The sequence below is a fragment of the Electrona antarctica genome, assembly GCF_951216825.1.
Source record: "Electrona antarctica genome assembly, chromosome: 12".
Lineage (NCBI taxonomy): Eukaryota > Metazoa > Chordata > Actinopteri > Myctophiformes > Myctophidae > Electrona > Electrona antarctica.
Window position 1 is genome coordinate 18,768,196 of NC_136793.1, and position 16,371 is coordinate 18,784,566.

The 16,371-nt window shown below is 39.8% G+C and overlaps 2 protein-coding genes across 2 annotated transcripts; both read left to right on the forward strand.

Annotated features, from left to right (window-relative positions):
* The first annotated feature begins 2,951 nt into the window (after positions 1-2,951).
* On the forward strand, positions 2,952-9,407 carry LOC306933886 (synaptobrevin homolog YKT6). Its single transcript, XM_079516250.1, has 8 exons — positions 2,952-3,168; positions 3,534-3,692; positions 5,014-5,096; positions 5,470-5,570; positions 5,898-6,002; positions 6,199-6,264; positions 6,365-6,466; positions 7,430-9,407. The coding sequence occupies exons 2-8, from the start codon at positions 3,589-3,591 to the stop codon at positions 7,463-7,465; spliced, it is 597 nt and encodes a 198-aa protein (XP_079372376.1). The 5' UTR covers positions 2,952-3,168; positions 3,534-3,588; the 3' UTR covers positions 7,466-9,407.
* Positions 9,408-10,636: 1,229 nt separating this feature from the next.
* myl7 (myosin, light chain 7, regulatory) lies at positions 10,637-14,238 on the forward strand (the record flags this gene model as incomplete). Its single annotated transcript, XM_079516192.1, has 7 exons — positions 10,637-10,709; positions 11,670-11,771; positions 12,111-12,186; positions 12,631-12,735; positions 13,356-13,434; positions 13,532-13,580; positions 14,134-14,238. The coding sequence occupies exons 1-7, from the start codon at positions 10,707-10,709 to the stop codon at positions 14,236-14,238; spliced, it is 519 nt and encodes a 172-aa protein (XP_079372318.1). The 5' UTR covers positions 10,637-10,706.
* Positions 14,239-16,371: the final 2,133 nt, after the last annotated feature.

Here is a 16,371-nt window from a genome sequence, read left to right on the forward strand (position 1 = left end):
GACCAAAATAATCCATAATCGTATCAGTCAATTAAGGACTCTATGGACGCTATAAATGTTGGAATAGGCCTTCTCCGCAAACATACACACACAATGAGATTTGGTTTACACTGGGACCATATTCGAGATTTGGTTTGCACGAGGAAAGGACCATTTACGGAAGAGTTGAATGTGTGCCAAGTACTTGTCCGTAGCTGATTATCCAGCTAATTTAACCGTGTGGTGTGGTGTTTGCAGAGAGACCTTGCCTGATGGCTCTCCATTCACCTGGCTTCCACGCAGCGCAAACCAGAGAGAACAAGTTATTTAATTTGTTCTCTGAAAATGTAGGAATTTCATATTAAATTACAATATGCCTATACATGAATTAATACACCTATTATTAATACATTTTTATTTTGATTGACTGAATGATTGAATACTTTAATAACAAGTTTGAGGTCCAGACAGGCATTGTGGTCCATTGTACTCAATTTTCCAGTAATACATATGATAATGATATGATAATACATTACATATCGGTAAAACAAACTGACTCAGTAGCCTATATTTACAGAGAAAGGAGGGGTGGTGGTGGTCAGAGGATGATGTTAGGTGTTCAAAGGTGCTAAACTAATTTAGACTGCATAGTGGTATTAGTTCACTGTCCGGTCATTCTACAATTCCTAGAATTACAGGCAGGGTTACAGATCAACAAACAAAAATACAGTACCCCATAAATATATATATATATATATACTATTTCTGAATTCCAAGTGTCTTACGTTTATGGATCTGGTCAAGTTCAAAACTGCTCACATAATGTACAAAGCAAATCATTTACTCCCTAGGAACATTCAAAATGTATTCTATTTTTGAATACTGGCTTACTGTCAGCATAAACCAACCTTTGCCTATAATGTAAAACAAATTAATAATTTAATATTTTATTATTAATGTAATCTTTTCAAATAGCAGAAATGTATTGTTTAATGTATGTTTTGTAATAATAATCAAAGTACTACATTTTTCAAATAAATGTAGTGGAGTAAAATACTTGCCTCTGAGATGTAGTGGAGTAGAAGTAAAAGTATTGGAAATTGGAAATACTCAAGTAAAGTACACATTCCTCAAAATTGTACTTAAGTAGCCTACAGTATACTTAAGTAAATGTACTTAGTTAGTACTAGTTAGTACTGGCTGCAACTGCTGATTACAGATGGACTGATACTCTCAATCAGTTCATTTATGGTCCTGTTGTAGCCTATAGCCTACATTCTCGTCCTATCTCTTTTGATCTGGATGAGATCATAACATGAGATCATCACTGGTCTGGACCGAACATGTATACAGATTACAGAGTCAACATACCGGTCATGCAGAACCTCTATAGCCATATAGTGCCCTCGACAGTGCGCAGGCCTAAGTTTATTAAATTGAATTAATTCTTATTTTACCTTATCAATCGTAGTAAGAGGATCCATGTCATTTTCCGACGACCATATAGGGGTGCTTTCTGCAGTGGATAGAGTGAGCGTCCGTTCCAGGTATAGATTTATGTCGCCCAATATATTGTGCCTAACCTGCAGAGGCAAATAGAATAGCTATAGTCTGGAATCTGGATTGAAGTTTTAGATGTATTTCGCCAATAGGCGAAATATTAGCCTGCCATATGCCAGACTAATCTGCTGCCAAAATATGTTCAACTGCGGCATTTCTATTTGAGCACGAAATCGTTAATAAAGCCTATTCTTTCCTATACATATTTTAGGGTGGGAAAGTCTAGCTTCTTCATTCTAGTTTAGGCCTAAGATTAGAGATGAAATCCATCGTCATGCTGGGCTCACTTTATGTCCTATAGGCTATCATAGCCTAAGATCCGAGTTAAATCAGAAATAGTTGATTAGGCAGCTAACAGCTATTTCCCACCTTGCCAAGACGTCGTGCAACTTTACATAAACGATAAGGATTAAAGACAGATATTGAACAAATAATGTACAGTAAAGTAGCCTGCCCCCTCATTTCCATTTTTTGCTACACTGTTCTCTCTAGGTCTAGGCAGGGCATCCTAACCTTGATTCCAGGAAAAAGGGGGGGAGGCTGTCACAAATAACCACCAGCAGCAGGTGAAGAAGATTATAATAAACCCAATTTATGCACAGCGCACGACGGTGCCGCGCGCCAAAAATAGCAGACCTACAAGCTCACATCAAGTCTCGGACGCGATCTGTTGTGAGCTTGTAGGTCTGCTATTTGTTTTTATTTTCTGACTCGCGCGGAGACGGAGAGAGAGAGAGAGGGAGAGAGAGGGGGGGGGGGGTTATTGACTGTTTCCATGCCAAAAAAAACTTCCTCTTCATCAATTTGTTGCCTGGGAAACGGAATTTAGCAGCACACTTCTTCTCAGCCATGGAAAACACTTAGTAGCACTGAGGTTAAGTGGCCATGGACGAAATTGTTAAATGGACCAAACTCATACTTGAGAAAACATCGACTGACGGTGCCAGATCTTTGATGGTCACAACCACAATGAGTTTAACACTGTTTAGATACAGCATTAATAATAATAACAACAATAAAACATATATTAAACATATGAATAATAGGCCTATTAGCCTAAATAATAATGATATTAATGTAATTATTAATTATTATCATTGTAGGCATAATAATAATGAATAAAGTATTGTTATTATTATTAATAATAATAATAATAATAATAGGGGAAAGCCTTCATTCATTCATTAAGCTATAGCAGGGCCTATACATATGCTAATTAAATATGATAAAGGCTATTAAAACGTTCATATACATTCTTGGTTGGCTAATGTTCATAGACGCAGAGTGTCAAGATGTTTTGTGCTTGTTTGTTTTTTGTGTTTATACATGCATTACAAAGTTTAGGAATCGCAAATTTGCAATCACAGGATATAGGATCGCAAGAATTCCGCCAGGAACCTTCGGCGCTCAGACTGAGCGGCTCAGTGTGTGTTCCTGCCGGAGACATTATTCCAATGGACACATGGAGGATCGTGACGTGGTGATTGGTCGTGCGTTGTTTAGTGTTTAACGTAGCATCCCAGTTAGCTAGTGTTAGCTTCGACAGCCTGTTGACATTCGGTGGATATACACACTACTTTTGCCATAGTGGAATAAGAACACTTCTGTTCATTGTCACTGCTGTGTCAGGTGAGGGCCGCGCTGAGACCCGAAGCACGGCGTTAGCCATTTGCTAGCTCTGCTTCCCTTCACTTGGGTTTGAAGAATTAGCTAAGTTCTGTTTAACTCTGCTAGCATAGCTAGCCTAGCTAACAGTGTTTACCGGTATGTTTTATTAACTTATGCGACCACCATCGTAATTTCTAAGAAAATAAAAGTGTATATTATAACTTCAGCCACCCTCTAACGGTAACGCTAGCATAAGGTCTAACTAAATAACCATCCAACTTCGCAGTTAGCGTAGTAGCAGGCAGCAGCAGCATTACGGTTAATGATGGCTCCCTTTAGAGATAATGTTCTCATGTGATTTTACTTGTGTGTCATGTTTTAATCAGATCTCCAGGCCTGTTGATCGCATCAGTGACTGACATTAGCTGATCCAGTGCAAGCATGAAGCTCTATAGTCTCAGTATCCTTCACAAAGGAGCAACCAAGGCGAATCTCCTGAAATCAGCCTATGACCTCTCCTCGTTCAGCTTCTTCCAGCGCTCCAGGTGGGTGTGACTGACCACCACAGCCCTTTTGGACTTTAGTCTTTTACGTAAAATGTTATGCCACATAATACTTAGCTTACTTAGCACTGCAGAGCGTAGGGAGGAGTTTCGCTCAGAACGGGTTATTCTGGTTGCCATATTTCTGCCTACCAGTAGGCTATAGTAGTACTAGTAGGCTGCTAGGCTACATTTTCCAGCCACACTGTGGAGATATCAAATAATTAAATACACACTGTATGGTTTCTTTGATTTGGGTGTCAGCTGACAAAATAACATAACTGTCCTTCAGCAACATTCCCAAACACATGTATGCTCTGCTCTCTACCTCTCCTCAAACGAGCATGACAGTGTAATAAAAATAATAATGGTCAGATCGCATACAGACAGATTATTCATTTACTGCCGAGAGAACACATGACTGATTGACTGATCACTCTCGTGGTGTTCCCCCCCGCTTTTAAAACATCCCAGGATCCCCTCCAGCTCACCCCTGCTCCCCAATAACCACCTACCCCCGCCCACACAAACAAAACAAACGTACTCTAATACATAGAAAAATAGCCTTTAATTTTGATAGCCCCCGGCCCGCCTCCGCTGAGACCCCAATCTACACTGTAAAATGCTCAGTGTTTATTTAACTGTGAGAGTGTACAATTGGATCCAAAGTAATTGTAAGAACTAAGAACCATTGCGGCTCAAGAATCCGCCACTCCTGAATGAAGTGTCTGGTGCTGGGAGTCTGGCGCAACACACAGGTGCTGGGCCTGGTGAGACGTAGGAGGGGCCCGGACAGGAGTCAACCCACAGAGCCTAGTCCTTCCATGCGCCGGACCTCCCAGTCCCGGCAGAGTAGGTCGGGAGCGGCGGACGGTGTGATTTGGTTCCCAGTTTGTACACTGTCACAAAGGGTCCCCTGGTGGTCCCAACATTGACTTAACAGTAACACCTATTGACAGAAGTTCCCTACTGTTTTCGATCTACACCAAATATCTTTGCAGAAAAAAGCTGATATACAAGCTTACAATGTGTCGTGACATGTTGTGAATAGGGAATCCTAGAATATGGATTCTACTAGGGTTCATTCCATTTCAGTTTGCAGTGCATTTTAGAAAGAATGGACACTGACTGCTGTCCTGTTTTTGTCTGATTGAATACAAAACGAATAACCTAACCTTAACTGCAACATTTAATAACAATGCAGTAATACAAGAATAACCATGATTATTTTTATGGTGTTATAACCTTAATGTGGTTGCATTTAACTTAAGTTATGTTGTGTAATAACACCCATCATATCCATTTCTTGGTTGGGTTAATGTAGTGTCCAGGAGTTCATGACCTTCACCAGTGCCTTGATTGTTGAGCGGTCAGCACAGGGAAGTCGTGCTTCTGTCAAAGAACAAGGTATGGGGGAGCATATATACATTATGCTTATGCGCCAATAAATTTAAATTTGACATAAACATAAATAAAAAGTATGATGAATGTTATCCTTACTTGATCATTGTAGTGATTATTCTATCAATTCCTTTTTAGATTAATTTTATAACCGAGAAGCACGGTTTCAATGACTCAATTAACCACTTTTTACCACTTATTACTATTTTATACTTTGCACACAACGGTGTCATGTGAAAATCAGCCATTTAAAAGCTCACAATCGTGATGCGTTTTGTGAGCTTGTAGATCTTTTAATCGTTTTTGAAACCTTAAGCCTATCTTGTGATTAAATCGATCAATTTACTTTTACACTTCTAATTGCTTCTCCTTCCTTCAGAGTATCTGTGTCACGTGTACGTGAGAAACGACAGTCTGGGTGCTGTGGTAATAGCAGATAGTGAGTACCCACAGAGAGTCTGCTTCACATTGCTAGAAAAGGTGGGTAGCTATGAATCAATATTCAAAAATGTTACATTGTAGCACTGCATAATCAATTGAAATAAAATCCAAATTGTGATTACCGCATGCAGAGAAGTGCAAAACTAGCTTGTTTCAGCTCCTTAAATGCCATAGAATGAGGCCTGAAATGATACTATAAACACACACCAAGTTTGCCTTGTACTGAAACGGGGCAACCACCATGCTAATGCTTTCACTAGCATTACCTATAAATATGAGAGGCTCACAGAGCTGCTACATATTATTTACATTAATCCAATCAATATAGATGGCTTCAAGAGTGTTGATTGATGCCCACTTCTTCAGGTTTTAGATGAATTCTCCAGGCAAGTGGAGAGCATAGATTGGCCTTCTGGGACTCCGGAGACCATCAACTACAAGGCTTTGGATATTCATCTAGCTAAATACCAGGTATGTATGTTTATAAGCAGTTTAGCTACTAGTACATCAACATGTAGTATGTTTGCAGAGTAGATTCTGATGTTTAGACTAAAGGACTCAGACCAATTTCTGCTCATTTTGCTCAATTTCAGAAATATGATGTTGTGTCTCTGATCCACACCAAATACTTATAGTAACAAGTTGTATTGAATGATTTTGCTAACAGAACCCCAGGGAGGCAGATGCCATGACAAAAGTGCAGGCTGAGCTGGATGAGACCAAGATCATTCTTGTGAGTCATCAACTTATGACATTTCATAACCGTGAGACGTTAGCTAATAACTGCACGCCATCTAGCTCATTTAAATACTTGATTATGTATTTTTTGGTAGCATAACACCATGGAAAGTCTACTGGAACGAGGGGAGAAACTGGATGATCTCGTGGCAAAATCAGAACATCTGGGAAACCAATCCAAAGCCTTTTATAAGACTGTAAGTACTGACATCAGCTGACAAACAGGGCTTTTCCACGACAATTCCAAGAATGTCTAGTAACTATTGCAGTTGCATTTCTATTTGCACGGAGCTGTTGAACTTGTGTTGGCTTCCTAACAGGGCTAAACACAGCCAAAGCGTGCCTGTGGGAGGGCTTAATGACGCAGGTGTTCAGTGATTGGTTTTAGGTTCTGCTGTGGGAAAGCACTAATGATGAGTGTCAACACAAAAAGGCTACTTCTGAAAGGCTACTGAACAATTGAGGAGACGATATGGCATTTCCAAATCCACAACTATTCAAAAAAGACTACAGTCAGTATCATTTATAGACACCCAATTGCATGTTATCACATGATTATAGTAAATGGCTCAGGCTCTCGCCAGACAGTTTTTATATTTTTGTGTAAAATACAGCACTAGGTTGCATCAGTATGTTCAATTGATGCAAAGTTTAAGTTTATAATTAATAATTAGGAAGGGTTGTATCAGCTGAAATAGAACATTGGCATAAGTTACAACTTCAATCTTACACCTATTCAATAGTAGGTGTAAGTAAGTCCTCCATCAAATAGGCATAACTTAAGCAACACAATGATGTAATGAGAGACTGTAGATTACTGACCTGCTGTCAGAGATGATAGGCTCTGTGCTAGAGCCCTGCATCGGGAGTGGGATCCCACAGTACCCACAGGACCCAACGCAAATGTTCCGGGCAAGTATTTAACATACCTGCGGTCGGGAACAGACGGTCAAGATAAAACCAGCGGGCCCCAGTGGTTTTAATGTTATACACCCAACCCTGTCACTTGAAAAAGAATGTCACGAGAGGCATCAACACTTTTGTTTTGTCAAGGCATAGTGTGTGTATATGGGTCAAGTCCAATTTTTCTATTTTGTCTCTCCCTATCTCTTCATTGTTTGTGCTTGACCCATGTCCCTACACCTTCACCTCCCACACAGGCACGGAAGCAGAACTCATGTTGTGAGATCATGTGATGCTGCTGCCTAGTCCTCACGGGCATGCCTCTCTCTGCCTTTCTGCTCTTCCTACAACTCCCATCATGCACCAGCCACCAACTCTCAGCACAAAGGGACAGAATGGATACTGTCCACGCCCAGGGTTAAAGGGTCGAGGCCAGAAGGAGGTGGAGGTCTACATGTGAAACCTCTGGATTCTGACTGATGGGGGTTGAAGGACTGATGGGGTTTGGTCAGGGGATATGATTTTATTTTAAACTCCTAACATCTTTGTGGTGTTTTCAATACCAGCCGAGGACAACGGTGTGATCTTGTGTATTGGTGGTGTGATGTAAAAAAAAATGTTTTCAAACTTTCATCTGTATTCAGATTGTATGAAATTCTCTCAGCGCATTATTTTAAGGCAACCTTGACAATCTGTAATTGTTTCCATTAATTGTCGCTACTAGGGAGTTAAATCCAGTGGGAAGGACGTTTCTGTTTCTTGTTCTGCCCACTAGATGGCCCTGTTTATTTGTGCCTGTACCAGGGATTTAGGTTATTTTTTCAAATGGCCTCACAACTGTTCATGCAGGCTAAAGGCCTATTCACACTCCAGTTTTAGGTGATAAGCTACTCACCTTTTCGGTGGTTTGTAAAAACAGATGTGTTGGGGTGAGCCGTGAGTCGCTTATCAGTTATCACCACGGCGTGACGTCATGCTGTAGTTTCCGGTGGTCATCATAGCACCTAAAACGAGTATGAATAGGCCATAAGACAGCAGAGACTGTTCTTATGTGGTGGGCCCCACGGTAAACATGATGCATTGTACACTTCCTCTCCATATTTTCTTTGTTTAAAGTTGCGTTTTCTTGCATCTCCCCCTCTCATTGTCTTAAGTGAAGTCTTAAACATTCCCAGTTGAAATGACTGTGTTATTGATGGATGGTGGAATTTGTTAGCGGCATCTTGGTTTGACCTGCAATTAAGTGGAGAACTGAGTGTTGAAATGCAACACTCACTTGCTAGTTCCCTAGAGAAAGCCTATACAATGTCCTCTGTTTCTACACACCTTACAGTGTAGCCATACCTTTTGATTGCCATCCTTTTATTTTGGGATCCTAATGGCAAATCTGCTCCCTGACCAGCTGCCTTATATAACAGATGGATTCAGTCTTTCCTTACATTGTTGTACAGGTCTTGAACTGATTATGTGCTACAGGTTGTAGCTGAATGACAGCAGTATTCATTGCATAGCAAAAACTAGCTGAATGACAGCAGTATTCATTGCATAGCAAAAACTATGATGAAAACGGGTAATAGGCTTGTGCTGTTTGACCCCTTTCTAAGCACCACCATATTTCTATTACTTATCAGGGTCATGTTTAAGCCTGTGGGGCTTGCAAAAAATGTATCTACAAGCTCACAACATATTATCCTGTAGACCAGTTGCTTTTTGTCAAGCGACATTGTATGTATTACGGACAATAGATTAAGCTTTAAGCACTTGGAAGTGCTTTTGGGTGGATCTCATCTTTGAGTCCCAAATGCATGTGTTCCCAGCTCTAACCCTAAAAGGACCCTGGGAACATGGGGATGATCCCTTTGGTTTGACATCCCTTTGGCTTGCAGTAAACTGTCAATTTATGCCTTTGGTAATCTGAATTTTTAGACATCTATCCACTTAGTTTCTGTAGTGTGTATGACTTTTGCTTGTGTACAGTATTTGTATAACTGCAGTGATGTTTGTGAGACTGTGATTGTGTGTGAAGACTGTTGCTTTTTACTGCTTTTACAGTATAAACATTCTGTGCACTAGCTCTGCAGACTCAATGGCTTCTCGTTGGACGAGCAACGATTTCTCAAAATAATATTTCCCCTGTATATACTTAAACAAATCAATGTGAAATATATCCAAGGGTGATTGTGAACAATTTTTAAAAGGATTGGTTTTCCTCTTTCAAATATTTTCTTTTTTTAAATGGGCTGAATTCGATCACTTCGATTAGTGGAGTAAAGCAGTTTTTTTCTGTGGATTTTTGTGAGATCTACATGAACCGACTGAGCTGCAATTTATTGACCAGATATCTAAAAGCAAACGTTAAAAATAATAAATATATGCTTCTTATTTAGATTTGGACTCTTGTTGCTAAAACAAAATGTGTACAGAACTTACTCGGAACTATTTTTTGTTTTGTATTAATAATCTAAAGTGGAACTAACTCCAAGTCTGATTATTTGGTTTGTTTAAGTCAACAAATACGGTAATTCACTAGTTCTCAACATGGGGCCTGGGGACCCCCATTTAAATGTTAGCTATGAAGTAAATGGACCTTTGAGTCTAACTCGAGTGTACAAAATTAATGAACCCTTCCATTTGGTTCCATTTGTTTAATCAATTTAATTCTGTACTGACTGTTAGAAAATATATTAAAAAGGGGGAAGTCTGTGGCCTAGCTAGTGCATAATCAAACTGCACATCCTTGAAATGAAATATAGGTGGAGAATCATTCAGTAGGTGATGATACGCTCTCGATGTAGTTTCTCATGGTTTGACGATAAAAAAAAGAAAAGCCATGAAAAATACATATGTATGTCCTTTATCGCCAAACCATAAAAAATGACATACATGACATGTTTTTCATGCAATGGTTTTTGACGATAAGAGAAAAGTTATGAAAAATCGTCTTTTTATCGTAAAACCATGGAAAACGACATTCTATAGTTAGCCTATGTTGTTTTTCATGGTTTCTCATTTTTTTATCGTCGAAAACCATTAAAACGACATACTATAGTATGTAGTTTTCGCTGTCGTATATACAGCTGAAGTGTAATATTTGCTTTTGAGATGTAGTGTAGTAGATGTAAAAGTACTGACATTTTAAAATACTCAAGTAAAGTAAAAACAAAAAACCCCACAAATATTGTACTCAAGTACAGTAATGTACTTAGTTACTTTCCACACTGCCTATAGCTCAGCCATTCAAGAGGGTATTTGGCAGGGTAGAAATGGCTTACGTCCCACCAGCGTTTGTCCCTTGCATATTCTATCCCACCATTGCGCTCTCCTTATCTCTTTTTTCCAGACCAGAGGAATCCTTGGTTCTTCAGTTCTTATCAGGTCCATTAAGAGAGAGAGAGACAGAGGAGCCATGTAAGGGACTATGTTGCCCACCAGAGTCTATTATAGGCAGCAAGCAGATAACATGAGCCATACATAAACTGTCCCAAGTATCACACCTAGCCTGGGAGCCAACTGATTTATAACACTCCTACAGACATGGTAAGTAAATTAATATCTCCAGAATGTGACGATATTTTCCTTCAAAGAATGTTGGAAAAAATGACCTAGCCAGAAGTGTTGTTTAATGTGCAGATCATTTCCTGCTTTCGTCATGACTGATTAGGGGCAAGTGGTCAAACAAAGACTTTTATCTTGCATGCCCGAAGAATCATTTCTATTCCAGTTGTAGGAGTAAATATATGCTTTTTGAGAGTTTAAATGACTTGATATGCTGCCTGAGAATACAACTGAATGGTGATCAAAAGGTTTTTTGGAGGTTGTAGTCATTATTTTCAAACTCATACTGTAGAATACTGATGCAGTCATATTGGATTTGATTGACCTTGGCCTGGGTGTTGGTGTCTGTTTATGGTAGCATCTTGTAGTATTTGCGCCGCATGACAGTTCTGTCCAGTGTTCGATCACCGGTGGGAAATGGGTTTATCCCTGCTGTTAATATCACAATTTACCAATTTTAAAACATCTAAATGTGTGTTAACCAATTGACCCTGCAAACCCTTATTTTATTTTTTTTTGGAGGGGGGGGGGGAATCTGTCAAAAATAAAAATAAATGTTATAAAAAGTAAAGTGGTCGCCCGGAAAACAGAAGGTGTGTAGACCTTCAAGACACTTAACCACTAACTGCTCCTCGAGCACTGCTCCTAAAGTTATAGGATGGATAAATGCAGAGGACAAATTATACAGTGACATGAGCAAATATACAGTGACAGAAAATACCCCAAAGGAGCGGGGACCAAATTATTCTTATCATTCGCAAGTGTTGTGAGCTAGCAGATCGACAATTTTTGCTATTTGTCGTACAGAGAAGTATAGGCTAGGACTTCAGTGGTTAAGGAAAAGTCCCTACTCCCTACCCCACTAGTATCACAATTCTTCACAAATCAAACCCTGGTAGTATTGTATGATTTGCGTGAACTCTGCCTTTGTATGGGTTTCAGGCAAGTAAGAAGTCTGCTAATAAGAGACAGAGGGGAGCTCAGAAGACATGCTCCAATGTCTTTTCCATGTTTGAGCAGTCTCAAATACAGGAGTTCAAGGAGGTAAGAGTGCCTATGAGAAACCCGACACTGTTTCAAATTTGTATGTATTGCAAATCATGAATGGCATATTCCGCAATCACAATTACAAATCGTCTCCGTCGGGTAAGGGTAACCTCATATGTCCAAAACTGTTACTTTTCAGGATTCAAATTGAAAAGTAGCACATCTACAAGCTCACAATGTGTTGCTTGTGGATCTGCTACTTTTGATGCTTTTGTCGGAGGCTGTAGTATGATGATCAATTAGGGCATGGAGATAGGAGGCTTCTGCCCGAAAGCAACAAAATCCAAATTCCATCAAATCAGAGGAAATGGCTCCACACTGTATTCCTCCTTGCAGGCTTTTGGCTGCATTGATCAAGATAGAGATGGTGTCATTAAAAAACAAGACCTGAAGGAGACGTATGGACAGCTGGGTAACTATTTTATACATATTTAAAAAAAGCTTAATTGTCAAAGTCTATAAAGCAGTGGTTCTCAAAGTGGGTCCGGGTTCTCCCAGGGCCCCAGCAAAATGTGAACAACTTTAACCCTATTGTATACTCGGCTATTCAATAGTCAAGCTATACAAGCGTACAACTCGTCACAGTGCGACACGTGAGATTGTAGATCAGCTCTTTTTGGTCCACAGTCTGTGGCTAAATATTCGCGGCCCTTGACATGAACATGTTTGTGAACCACTGATATAAAGGATAACATTGTCTGGAGTCATCTACAATATTGTCAACCTCCTCAAGGTGCATTGTCAACTGCTGCCAAACTGGTGGTTTCTTGTCCCATTATGATTAAATAAGAGTCTCTGTGTGTGTGTGTGTGTGTGTGTGTGTGTGTGTGTGTGTGCGCGCACGTGCATGCTCCAGGAAAGCTCAATGTCTGTGACGAGGAGCTGGATGGGATGTTGAATGAAGGCAAGGGTCCCATCAACTTCACTGTGTTCCTGACTTTGTTTGGGGAGAAACTTAACGGTGAGATCACTGGGGTAGCAACCAAAATGCACTTTGGGCTTTAACCACCTTATCCATGGTCATGGACTCCCATGACCAAATTTCTACAGTTCTCCAACCTACAGCATCTTCATAAACAGTAATTGGTCCTCGCTAATTCTAAAGTCTACTTGGTCTGTGTCTCACTCAGAGGAGGGCTGTGAGGAGCCATGCCAGAACAATGGCTTCTATTCCAGTGTGTAAACTTTCCTGGAAGATAGTTGCTATTAGCTGTGATTCCAAATGTCCCCATCGATGATGTCGTTGGAAGGCAGGTTTATGAAATATTCATAGTATAGCCCTCCAATGAACATTAGTGAGGACCAATATGAAGATATGGTTGAAAATGGGCGAAGAACATATTTACCGTTCTGTTTAATTGATTTACTGACTAGTGTACCATTGCCCAAAACTGTTACTGTAATTCAAAAGCAACAAAAATAGCTTGTAGATCTGCTATTTTTCATACTTGTGTGTGTCACTGTATAGTATGATCAATAGGGCACAACAACATTATGTTAAACTATGGAGATAAGAGGTTTCTGCCCGACAGTGATGATATTTGATGCTAATAATGTCTTATTGTACCGTATGCACTGCAGGTACTGACCCTGAGGAGACTATACTGGCTGCCTTCAAGCTTTTTGATCCCAATGCGACGGGATTTGTCAACAAGGATGAGTATGGTTGCCATGGTTTTAGCTTTTTCAATGAAAAAAATTATAAAACATAATATAAAATAGGCTAATCAGTTTATTCATCCTTTGATTTCTTGCAGGTTTAGGCGATTACTGATGAATCAGGCGGATAAATTCACAGCAGAAGAGGTTTGCATACTATGTTTCAGAAATGACTTCATAAAACCCTCAAGATGTGCTGCAATGGTCATCATCAGTCTGTTTCAGTGTTGATTTTGACGGCAATTTTTGATTTAGTTTAGTCATCTGAAATGTTTTAGTTTTAGTCGACTAAATAAAATCTAGTTGATTTTGTCAACAAAAATTTACTTTGGTGAGCCTTGATGGTGTAATGCCTGATTTTGCACGCTAAAAATAGCCTATCTATAGCCGATAGCCGACTCGTGTGCAACACCCAAGCGCAAAAAAATGAAAACCACTTGTCTTTTAGTTCTACTCGATCTCTTCTCCACTATAGTGCCTCCCTAACATTTTAGTCTAGTTTGTAAGTCTATCTGTTGACAACATTGTCAATATATTTAGTCACCATAGCTTAGTTTTTATTCAGTTTTCGTCAGTGAAAAAAGGTAGACGAACATTCTTTATCATAGTTTTAGTCGCCGAAATCAACACTGGTCTGAGTCTGTTTCCATCTTGTACCTGTTAACTTCACCTGCCGTTGTCTCCACGGTGACCTTTGCAGGTGGACCAGGCGTTCTCGGTAGCTCCTATCGACGTGGCGGGGAACATCGACTACAAGTCACTCTGCTACATCATCACGCATGGAGACGAGAAGGAAGAATCCTAAAGAAGATTTAAATGTTTTTACAGTTAAAAAGCCAGTCAATGGCAATTCCCAACCTATGTGGGCCTGGTAGGACGGTGTCAAGATGAAACTAGGATTTGAATGTACATTAATATTTGAAACAATAAAAGAAAAATCATGGTACAGTATTCTTTCTTGAAAACATTGGAAAAGTGAGTTTTCATTGTGATACCCTATACCCTCCACCCTCCATAATCCACTTAAAGTATACTATTTTAGTTCCATTGATCCATGCCAGAACACAATCAATTGATCATTAAATGAACCATGTTCATAAGCCGATTAGCTATCTATCAGCAATCATTTGTGGCCATGTTCAAAATATCACTTGTTTATCACATGTTCAAAAGATCACTTCTTTAGTAGGCTATGCCTTTGAGAATAAAGAGTTGTGCTCCTCATAGGTTTGTTTGTTGTCTGAAACAGATTTTTGCAGGTGTTTTACAGTGTGGCCTTCACTTCAGGCCTTGACAGGATCCTACTAAACCTCAATCAAAAAGCAATAGGCCTACCTGAATGTAGAGTAGCCTATACTATAGTAGGCCTACCCTTGCTCAAGTTAGGCTTGTTCCACTGCATCAACTGGAACTAAAACTATAAACAAAAACTTTAATTGTATTGTCCCATCACAGATTTATCTTTATGTTTATTAAAGGATCCCCATTAGACACACAAGCCTGTCTTCCTATATTTCTATTCCATTTACTGTGTTACAGCTAATAAATTCCTTGTGTTGGGAACTCTTGTCTCAAGTCCTTGTCAAAAACTTGCATATGTTGCGGAAACCATTTTACTGTTCTGTTCATTCATATCCTTGATTTATTTCAGGGTGGTGTACAGGTGTAGTCTTACTTTAAAATTAGAGTAAATCTTTGCCTCATTCACACGTACCAAACACCAATCAAGCAAATGTTTGGTAGTTTTTTTGGGCCGCCACAATCAAGGTTCAAGGTTCAAGGTAGCTTTATATTTTGTCTCCCGAGGAAGAAATTCGTCTCCCATCATTTGGTTTTCCAAAGAGGGGAGAGTGGGAGACAGAGACAGACAGAAAGAACAAGGAAAACAGGTCAAATATGCCTTTTTTGTTAGACCATGATGTAAACTCCCCAACCACCACCAATTCAGGGTCAGTGCCCGGCCACTGCCAGTGGACTCAGTATAGCTGCGGCAGTTTTTTGGAATCTGGACCGGAACCAACGCCATGTTTAAATTAATGTATTAAGTCGTACGACGCCGTCGCGCGTCGAAAATACCCGTTCATATTTTGTCATGATATAACAAAATATGAACTTGAAGGTTGCGCGCCGACAATAGCCTATTATATTTTCGGCGCGCGAGTCGCAACACCCTTGTAGGCTACTCCTACACCGACGTGGGGTTTAAAATACTGTTACTATGGCTACGACAACAGACCCTCTAAACTCCACAGCCAGACAAATCTTCTCTCTCAGACAAAACCTACAGAAGGCTAGTTCGCAGACTACAAGACAAGCAGAGAGTGTTCATGCTTCTCTGCAGTTACTTCAAGTTCAACTTAATTGAAGAGGTCATCGTGACAACAATATTTGGCGTTTATTTTTCTGAGATGTAGCAGCCTGCATAGTCACAGAGATGCCCATATCCTCCGGAGCAACAGGCAGGGTGGATGTAGGAATTGATACATCCATAGCATGGACACCAGACGGGTTGAAGAGGGATAGTAAACCTGTTAGTAAGAACTGTGATTCCTATCTGAAACGGTGGGTACGTTTGACTTAGATATTATGTATAGGCATTCACTTGCAACCACAATTTTTTTGTGGAATTGGGAACTATATAATTATGCCATTAGAATGCATTTCCGAATATTATTTTATGAATTAAAAATAAATCATGTTGTCATATAATCTACTACAGTGAGTCGTCTATGCCAGTGGTTCCCAAAGTGGGGTCCGGGGACCTCTAGGGGTCCTTGAGGGAGTTCAAGGGGGTCCCCAGCTAAATGATAGTTAGGAAACAAATGGGCCCTTAGGGTCTGTAACTCAGAGTGTACAAATGGACCATAACAGGTCCATGCATTTGGTTCCATTTCTACACGGAGTTAAATTAACATCGATTTTACAATATAAATTGGGG